General features: G+C 39.5%; 2 protein-coding genes across 2 annotated transcripts; both read left to right on the top strand.

The window, feature by feature from the left end:
- The first annotated feature begins 7231 nt into the window (after nt 1–7231).
- Nucleotides 7232–8717, top strand: LOC134248898 (death-associated inhibitor of apoptosis 2-like). Its single transcript, XM_062731294.1, has one exon. It carries the CDS (start codon nt 8181–8183, stop codon nt 8715–8717), a length of 537 nt encoding a protein of 178 aa, XP_062587278.1. The 5' UTR covers nt 7232–8180.
- Nucleotides 8718–9093: 376 nt separating this feature from the next.
- LOC134248897 (uncharacterized) lies at nt 9094–10221 on the top strand. Its single transcript, XM_062731292.1, has one exon. It carries the CDS (start codon nt 9094–9096, stop codon nt 10219–10221), a length of 1128 nt encoding a protein of 375 aa, XP_062587276.1.
- Nucleotides 10222–10720: the final 499 nt, after the last annotated feature.

The raw sequence follows: 10720 nt of genomic DNA, 5'->3' as shown, positions 1-10720 counted from the left end.
CAAGCTCACTTTTCACTTGCTCACGAATGGCTACAGGAATAGCTCTTGGTGCATGAATATCTGGTGTTATGGTGTTGTCAACTTTGATCTCATACTCGCCAGGCAGACATCCAACTTCCTGTCCGATAACATCTGTGAATTCTTGTTTTATCTGTTCTGTGACTTCACTCACAGCTACATTGTTCACTCGGGCTATAAGACCAAAAAGAATGCTGTCCTTTCTCCCCAGTAGCTGTAAAGGACGAGGATTGTCAATCACTTGAAAGTTTATGTTTCTCTCTTTGTCTTGGTATCTGCATGGCAGGCATATTTGTCCACATGCTTTTGTTGTGTTGCTCACTCCATTGATGATAACATTGCTGTCTGTAATTGGCGCAATCGATGTGAATTTCTCGGCACTTGTTTTTGATAGGATGTTGCACTGTGCTCCACTGTAAATATCAAGGGTAAGTTTTCTATTTTTGACGTCAAAGGTGACTTTCCAATCACTTTGTTTCTCCTGGCTGGAATCTGTTTGAGCTGTCCACACATCCTGAAACGTACAATGATCAAACATTTGTTCCAGTTCTTGAGTATTCTGATATTCATTATCATCCTCTGCGTAATATACTCTTGATCGCTGCGGTGCATGTCCACTGCCTCTGAACCTGCTCCTGCCTCTACGTAAATTTCTGACTGGTGTAGTGCGTCCTCGACACAAGGTTGAATGTTTGAAATGTCCCTTTTGTCCACATAAATCACAATGCTTGTTATAAGCCGGACAGTTTCCACTCGCATGGTGTTTGCCACATTTGATACAAAATGGATGAGTGCCTTGGTATTTACCTCCCTTTGTAGGTCGACGATTCATCCTTGTTTTCTCATGATGCATGTGTGCAAGATTTACTGTTGGGTTCTCTGCATCCAAGTTTTTCAGATGTGCGCTAGTTAGTTCAACCTGTCGACATGTCTGAATTACTCTGTCTAGATTTAAGTCAGCAGCTGGAATTTCCATTAATTTCTCTGAGCACTTCCTGTCGTTAACACCATTAATAATCATGTCACATATGAAGCCCTCCTTATGCTCACCGTATTCACAAAATTCTGCTTTCCGCTTAAGCTCCGAGATATAGTCCATAATTGTGCTCTTACCTCTCTTGGTATTTAAGAATTCCTGTCTCTTGATATTGCGATAATTGTGCACACCAAAATGGCTGTCGAATTTGCCGAATACCGTATCTAGGTCATGGCGATTCTCTCCGGGCTGCGCTTCTATGTTGTTTTCCTCATCTGCTTCTATTCCAGGTGCCCATGTGAAGGAATCATATATTTTGACGGCTTCACGTCCCATGTTGGCGAGCAACATACCTACTTTCCTTTTGCCGGGTTTTTCGTCCAATCCTAGTGCATCCAAATGAACGAGGAAATCACGCTTGTACGACTCCCATTCTCTTGCTCCAGTGTTAGGATCAGTCGGATTAAATTCCGGAAGGGTTCTAATGCCTTTATGAGCCATATTTCTGGGGCGATGGATGTGAATTTTCTGACACCATGTAATAACCTGCTTAGAACACCATGATGATGAAACCGGAAACTGATTTATTCGACTTTACACATTAGAGAGTTCACATACTAATTAAGTCATGTCATTATATTACACAAGTCCGTTTTGTATGATACTATCTTAATAGGGGATATTCGAAGTTCTGTATATTTATGACATCGTATAACACTTACTGTAATGGAGTGTCGCACAGACTGTCCAACAGTGCATCAAAATCTGCATCCTCACTGTTACCACTTAGTTTACTTAATACCCAAGAGCAGAAAAGAAGATTTTCATAGAAATAATGCATTTTCATTATATAATCTATATACATGTAGCCTCATCCTAGCACTAGAACCCCTGACCCTGGGGCCATGAATTTCACAATTTTGGTAGAGGACTTAATGCTCATTACATTCATGCCAACAGTTTGCCTGCTTGATGTCAAGGAGTAAAGAAGATTTTTCAAGATTGCAATAATTTTTGTGGTTTTGGCCCCACCCCTCAGGCCCCAGGGGGCGGGGACCATGAAATTCACAATTTTGTTCCCCTTCACCCACAAATGATGTATACAAAATGTGGTTGAAATTGGTTTAGCAGTTTCAGAGAAGAAGCTGAAAATGTTCAAATGTTAACGAACGACGGACGACGACGGACAAACACGGATGGCAATAGGTCACCTGAGTGACTCAGGTGACCTAAAACAATTGAACAGTTAACAAGGGAGAGTCAATTAGGGTTGTTGTTGCCACCAGTGCATTAGGAATGGGAGTAAATGTATCACCATACCACAATGTTATCATATATGGGTATTCCCAAAAGTTTGATAGATTTCATCCAAGAAACGGACCGGTCACGGTAACCTAGTGGTAGAGCGTTCGCTTAGTGATCGGGAGGCCGGGGTTCGATTCTCATTCGTGGCGCCGCGTCATACCCAAGACGTAAACAAAGGTAGTGACTGTTCCTTCGTCAAGTGCTCGGCACTAGAAGTGAAAGTCACGGGTCTTTCGGATATGACCTTAAAAACGTAGGTTTCATGACACGGTGGGCGCTGGCACGATAAAGAACCCTCACTGCTCAATGGCCCTGAGTGCCAAGTATAGGTCTCAATTTGAAGCCCTTCACCGGCATACGGTGACGTCTCCATATGAGTGAAAAATTCTCAAGAGGGACGTTTAACAATATACAATCAATCAATCCATCCGAGAAACGGGGCGAGTTTGACGAGATTGGCAACACTCATTTGCCATTTTATTGTATTACGGACAACAATCGAGTTGACCAGGATGTAAAAAAATATCTAACTTCAACAGAGTGCAGAAGAATTCAATTGCTTAAAACATTAAAAACTGTGCAGAATACTGGAAAACATACTTGTGACATTTGTGAAACAATTTGTTCATGTAATTCTTGTTCTCTAACAGTATTGGAGAAAGCAACAAGAAATATGTCTTTTGACCGTGTTGAAGACATATTGGATTCCTCCGGTGACCGCCCAGTATTCCGACGGTCCGATAGCCCAGTAGTCCGACGGTCCAATAGTCCGACAGCCCAATTGTCCGACGGTCCGATAGTCCGACGGCCCGATAATTTGGAGTCGCAAACAATTAATTTCTACTGCATAGAATAGGAACAATGACCTCCTTTAGATCTGTGCTTTTTTTTAAAAGTGATAACTGTCAATTTTCGACTTCGCACAAAAATAAAGGAATCGGGGTCGACCCACCTTTACGCAAAGGTTTATTGAATATCATATTATAATTTAAAACAATTTTATCTTTTTAAAAAGATTGGTGATCAAGCGCTGTAGCATTTTTTAAACACAGAAAGAAAGGTTCGTGATCACAAAAAATCTATTTTGCTGAATTCTTAAATGTATAATTACTCTGGAGTGTGATAGTTAAAAGAGTTATAATTTTTGGTGAAGTGTATTTTTTCAATATATAGAATTTAAATTATGTCAGTGTGGAATTGCATTGTATCATTATTTTGAACATCTTTTGTTCAATATAACTTATCAATTTTTTTCCACATGCGAGATATAAAGCGTAATAGATTGAACATTCTGACCCTTTTTGGTCCCTAATTATGTAACATACGACATAAAAATCATAATTTATAGTTGTATAGATGTAGATTATTAAGATAAACATTTTTGATGCAGTTATGTATAACAAAATATTGACTGTTAAAAAGTTATAAAATAAAGATTTTGACTTCTATTTGCCCTTAATGTGATGAGTCAGCACTTTTTTCTTGATATCAAATGAAAGATCTTGCATTTCTGCACAAATATTGTTCTATATGTTTTAACAAAATAATTATACTTTAAAAGATATAATGCAAAATGTCTCAAAAATCAGTCATGATTCATGTCCTTAATTTCGACCCCCTACCGAGCTTCTATACTAGACACTTCCGGAGGATTTGAAAGTATAGGTACAAAACTACAACGTGCTAACTATATTCGCTGAAAATTTTGGCACTCTAACTTTTGAGTTTTGTCGGGACAAGATTCCCGACCGGAGGTGAATTTCCAAAACGTAAGGAAAAACGTATCAAGTTCAGATCATGATATATCATCCCTGAAAATTTCACATAAATCCGTCCAAACATCTTCGAGAAATATTCTGCACAAAAATAAGGACAGAAAAAATAATAATTAGATACGGTCTCGTTGCGAGCAACGTTTAACGAGTGGGTCTTCCGTCCGAATTTGATGAGAACAGACGAGATTTTGAAATTTTATTATACAAAAATTTTTTTACAATGATAATATTGTCAAGAAAAACGATTTTGCTGCCATTATGTTTAAGAATAAGTTCATAAAAATTCCACAAAATTATTACTGAGATAGCGGTGTAGAAAAATATTACTAGCCCCTTGTTGCCCCTAAATGTGTAATATATAACGTCAACAGTATGATATATACTCAAAGATCATTAAGAGGAACATTTTTGTTCCAATAATGTATCACAAAATATTGATCGTTTAAGAGTTATAATGCAAATTGTTTTAGACCTTTTTTATCCTTAATTTGATTAGTCAGCACTTTTTAATTGATATCATTTGAAAGATCCGGTCATTTACTCAAATATTGTTCAGTATGTTCAAATGACAACTTTTTAAGATATAATACAAAATGTCTCGAAAATTCACTCTTTAATTTGTGACAGTTGAGGTCTTTATTGAATATTTATTAATTAATAAACCAGTAATTGTTTATTACTTTTGCATATTGACTGACATTAAATTAGCATAAGTCTATGTTTATTATTTATAAAACAAACCTATTGCTATTTTTAGCGTAATACTTATTGTTCTATTGATTTTGTGCTAAAAGTCATTTTTATGTTATGAGTATGACGTCACAGTACATCCCGGCACGGGTTAGCCCGACGGTATTATTACTGACGACTGTTGTAATTTTGAGGAGTGCTGATTTTTATACTGAAGAAAGTGAACGTGTTTAGAGGAGAGAGCGGTCTGTATTTGACCTGTAAGCATTGTTATCATTGTTTTTGATGTTTATTATTGTAATTAAAATAACGGTTAAAACTGAAATCGATTCCTGTTGATTGATTCTGGGACTATTGGGCAACCGCCCGTTACAAATTCATTTCCTAAATTTCAAGCCCTAGACCCTTTCCATGCCACACTTTTTGAAAATTTGAAAACCCACGTGCATCATGGGAACACGTCCTATATAATCCCTGAAAATTTCAGGTTTGTAGCTGAAGCCGTTTTTAGCTCACCTGAGCCGAAGGCTCAAGTGAGCTTTTCTGATCACATTGTGTCCGTCGTCCGTCCGTCCGTCCGTCTGTCCGAGTAGTAATACCGACACCTGAGGGGAGTATACAATGGGGGTATTGTGTAAGAGAACAATGGGGAGAACAATGGGAGAACAATGGAGGGGACAATGGAGACCCAGATGACCTTGACCTATTTATGATCGAGTGTCCTTGGACAATGGTGTAGCCTTGACCTAGAAAGGGGAGAGTACAAGGGAACAATGAGGTATAGAAAAAAGGGAACAATGGAGAGTGGGAAAAACCAGTGACGTCAAGAAAGGGAACAATGGAACTCATTTGGGGATTTTCCACTTGTGAAAAAGGTTGAAAGAAAGGAGACAATAGTCAAACAAAAGAAAGGAGATGTCATTGTAGACTAACGTATGGTGACCATGACCTACTTATTCATTTCTGAATAAAAAGAGACGCAAAATGAAATGAGGATCATACTGTGGGTCGAGATCACACCAGAGCACAACATAATGTCAGCGATAAAATACTATTATAGGATCGCAACAGAAGAAGCGGAAGGACAAGCGGGGTTTGTGAATTTCTTGAGAATTGCAGCGGCTGTCAAAAAACTCATAGATGGTTATATTGCAAATAACCCGAATGCGACCTGCTGTGACTACTGCACGAAACATTACGATTTGAGAAGTAAACTCGTACACGAGAAACACTGTCTCGTGAAACTGGCAATGGAAGCCGAAACGGATGTCATGAAGATGACGACATTTTGTCTGCGGGCACAGGACATGGACGAAAAAGTATCGTACAAAGAGGAACCTTTGAGTATTCCAGAAGTTCTGAGAATAACCATGTCCGATCGTATTCCCTTTGAAGATATGGATCGAGCTTACGACGATTCAATGTGGGAATATTACGCAAGTGGCAGATGTGAGTTTTTGTGGCCGGACGGAGTTTGGCGAAAAGAAGATCCTCTGTGGAGTTAAAGGAACAGTTACAAAAAAAACAAAAAAAAACCAAACAATTTTTGAAAGTGAAATGAATTTTTATTTTTCTTTTAACACATGTTCAAAATAAATACCAATAAATATCATATGAAAACATTATTTTGTCATTCTTATTAAGAATAGTGTTCTTTTGAACATGGAATTATGTAAGGGTACAAGGAACAACTATGATAACGTTTTTATGAGAGGTCTTTGCAAAGTTTTCGAGGAGAAATAAATATTCACTCCATTCTCCTCCGGCAAGACCACATCCAATCTTATAGGGAAAAGCTATGGTTTGAAATGACGTCTTGACAAGTTCTTGTAGACATTGTCGAAACCAATAAATTCTGTTTTCTCTTGTATCAGAGAACGGTGGAATTATACGTTTTCTGACACTTTGACATCGACAGAAATCCCACTGAGACAGAAAACAAACGACTGTCGGACACAGTGCTTTTGTGAAAATACAAAGCGTACCCGGAGATCCTCGTGTTTCAATAGTAGCTAAATTTCGTCTTCCAACGGGGACTCTCAAGTTATAGATATCAGCCCAAGGATACTTTTGAGCAATTTGTTGGGAAAGGCCGTGGGACCTGACTGTTAAACAATTGACTTGATGACAAATGGCGTCTACATCAATAAGAGTGCAGATGTTTCCAGATACGTAACGAACACTCATGATGGTTTCCCAGTCGGTTTCTGACTGAGGTGTTTCCTTTACTTTCAATCCTTATATCAGACACTGTTTTTTATCATGTGACCAAAAAGACAAAAGATCAATTGAAATGTAACACAGATTCATTGATTCTCTGATAACATTTTTTTAAAAACACATCAATAACATATAAATCAATGTCTAAGGAATGATTTTAAATGTCTATAGATACAAGATAAGTCACAGTTTTCTACAGTTTTTTTTTCAACAGTTTTTTTTCACCACTTGTAGAATTCATCGGGGTTACAGGCGTTACATTGTAACATTCCCAACTGGTTATGATGATCGTCCCGTTCATGACAAGGGATGACCTGCTCCAGCTCTGGTACGATCTTTTCGATGTCACTGATATGTTTTTTCAAGTTTTGGTATTCCAGTGGTCTAAGACAGAGGCCCTTTTTAGTAGGAACGAGATCCGATTCACTCGAGGGTTTCCAATACTGTCGAATGTCGACGCAGGGATTGTCTGTCTTGACTGTGACATAGACATTAAAGCCCAAGTGCCATTTTCCGTCGACATTTTCTTTTAATGCGGTTTCGATTTGATCCAAGGTGTCGATGAGGGTTTTAAATGAGAGCAGTTTCAAACTGATGCCTTTTTTAGTGGGTTTCATAAATGGCTGTTGAATTTCCCATTCCCTCAAATCAACTCTGATTTCTTCTTTCCACGTTTGGACTCTAACATAACGTCCATTTTCTAATGCCACGGAGAAGCGAGGAGTAGACATGTTGTTCGTTCGGTGATCGAAATGAAGATGAGAAAATATTCGCAGCGCGACTTTTATACTGGAAGTGAGAACTACGTCATGGAATTTTTTTTTCGCCGTCAATAGCCATTTATTTGATAACAATGAAAGAAAAATGTGGGTAATGAGGCGGGGATATGAAAAAAAAGAGAAGGCCAAAGAATACACCGGAAAAACCATGACGTCATGCACATTGTCATTGAGACAAAGAAATGGAAAAGTACAAAGTTATTGAAGAACGAATCGGAAAAACCCATGACGTCAAACTCTTTTTTGTCATAAAGATAATGAAAACGACAAAAATAGTCATGACCTCGATTTGTTTCTTTAGAAAGAGGAAAATAAAAGAGACACAATGAAAGATACGCACGAATAAGTCGTAATCGTATAAATAGAGAATTTCTTTTTGGGAATCGTCATTTCACGTCTACTTCTCGACCGATCAAGATGACTTCCACGCTAGATGGAATGCCTAACCTGATGGAAACCGACTCTGCTCCCAATTTTGATTGGAGTACCACATCTTCTTTAGAATGTGAACCCTCTTGGGAGGCAGATAGCAATGCTAATTTTGCATGGGGTTATCCAGATTCCTCCTCGTGCAAGAAGAAAATGGAGGAGTACGTCACGGTGCAAATGCCAGTGCAAAACATTCCTCCACCACCTCTACCTAAAAAAGAGGTTTCTAACTGGAAGTACCCAGAATACGTCAACTTTGCCGAGTGGTATGCCAGTTTTGGGGATTGGCCGAAATATCTGAGGGGACCCAACAAAAAAGACTTGGCACGTTCTGGATTCATCTACACAAAGATCGGAGACAGAGTCACTTGTTTCTCCTGTGGTATGACCCTGAAAAACTGGGAACCTGTGGACGACGCTTACAAAGAACATCTTCGCTGGTCCAAGAACTGTATCTATGCCCAGATGGTATCAGATGGAAAATACGATGACTGGAGAAAGAGAACCTCCAATGTGCGCCATTAAAAAAAATGTGAAAGACTTGTTCTTTTTATAAAATGTACTTCTTTTAAAAAAAACTTACGCTGAGCATTTCTCGTCATGAACTTTGCCTGCCGAGAATCCGAAACAACAGATCTAGGACACGTAAAGCACGTGCTCCGAGTCGTATTGACATAGATTGAACGTAGTAGTGAGGCATGCATTTTGTACATGTAGAGAAGTGTGTGACATTCATGTGTTTTGTTCCCCATTTGAAATCACGTGTTTTTATGACGTTCAAATAAAAATAAAAGAATTTTTTACTTTTTGTTTTTCTTTTGTCTATGAGAGAAGGTATAAAAAGGTCTGTTATAAGAAAAGTCGTGTCATTTACACGTCGGTCGTCAACAAGAAGTGACTCATGGAGGAGTACCTTAAGAAAATATGGTACGATCCTCGCCATGCTGGGTCCTTTGCGGGACCCTCCAAATTATATCAAGTGGTGAAACGAGAGGGAAAATATGACATAGGCATGAAAAGAATAAAAAAATTCCTACAAAATCAAGATGCCTATTCACTTCAAAAGAAAGTGCGTCGACGAGGCTTCAAGAGGAGAAGAGTCATCGTCCAGGGCATAGATTATCAGTGGGAAGCCGATCTCGCTGACGTTCAAAATCTGTCAGAGTACAACGACGGCATTAAATTCCTTTTGGTGATCGTAGACGTCTTTTCTCGCATGCTTTGGGTCAGACCCTTGAAAGATAGAAAAGCTAAAACCGTTATCGATGCATTTAAAGACGTATTCAGAGGTCCCAGACACCCCAAAGCCATCCGTACCGATAAAGGTTCGGAATTTTATAACCGTTACCTCCAACAGTATCTGAAAGAGCAAGGAATAAAGATATTTTATGCCCTCAACGAAACCAAAGCCAACTTTGCCGAAAGATATATTCAAACCTTAAAGAAACGATTATATCGTTACTTTACCCACGTTCAGAAATACAAGTACCTCGACATCCTACAAGACGTGGTCCAATCCATCAACCGAACTCCCAATAGGTCGCTCAATGGACGCACGCCTGCTTCGGTCAACCAAGAGAATGAAGAAGAAGTGAGACTCGATGCTTACCTAGTTCGACGTCGAAAAGACTCTGCAACACCAAGGGTTAAGAAATCCTTTTCGTCAAAGAAGCGCAAACCCTATACGTTTAAAGTGGGTTATCAAGTTCGAATTACGCATCTGAGACGAGCGTTTCAGCGAGATTACGATCAGACCTACACGGAAGAAATTTTCGTCGTCAGCGAGCGTTTTATATCCCAGGGTCTCCCCATTTACAAGTTAAAGGATATGATGGACGATCCGATTCGAGGTACTTTTTATGCCAGTGAGCTCCAGAAAGTGTCTAAAGACGACCAGACCATCTGGAGGATCGAGAAGGTGCTACGGAAACGCAAAGTTCGCGGCCGAGAAGAGGTTCTGGTGCGATGGTTGGGATGGCCCAAGAAATTTGACAGTTGGATTCCACGATCCGATATAAAAGAGTCGTAACGCGTTCCAATCCCTTCATTCCTCGGAAAGATGTCGATGCATATGGTTCTCAAGTCTTCGGACAGTCCCTCCGTCTTTGGTGATAATCGACCGAGCGACTTTAGAGTACGTCTACCCCGCCCCTTGCCCTTAACGGGGGATTGGACGGTAGAACTGACGGAATTTCGCAACTCAAAGGTGAAACCGACGTCCGACCAAGAAATCTTTGTCTACTGCTCCGTCTGCGACGAAAGTTTCGTGGGGGAACGTCAAAAACCCCTCCTGAGACGCATCGTTCTGGAAAACGACAAGAACGTCATCTTTATTCGACCTTATCGCATACCGTTACGCATCCATGATTTGAGGGACATACACGTGTATATAAGGGACAAAAACGACTGCGACGTCTCATTCTTAGCCGGAGAATCGACGGTGACACTCGTCTTTCGACGTTTCTGATCAATCATGTCTGGACCCACGTACATTTCAAACCCCGCTCTGTGGGAACAATTTCATCACA

The sequence above is a fragment of the Saccostrea cucullata genome, unplaced genomic scaffold (genome assembly GCF_032062105.1).
Source record: "Saccostrea cucullata isolate Sc308-1 unplaced genomic scaffold, CSIRO_AGI_Scuc_v1 ctg62, whole genome shotgun sequence".
Taxonomy (NCBI): Eukaryota; Metazoa; Mollusca; class Bivalvia; order Ostreida; family Ostreidae; genus Saccostrea; species Saccostrea cuccullata.
The sequence above is the reverse complement of the archived record's forward strand: the minus strand, read 5'-3'. Positions and strand labels throughout refer to the sequence as shown.

Coding starts and splice junctions, on each gene's coding strand:
- LOC134248898 (XM_062731294.1), top strand. CDS start 8,181: ATGACTTCCACGCTAGATGGAATGCCTAACCTGATGGAAACCGACTCT.
- LOC134248897 (XM_062731292.1), top strand. CDS start 9,094: ATGGAGGAGTACCTTAAGAAAATATGGTACGATCCTCGCCATGCTGGG.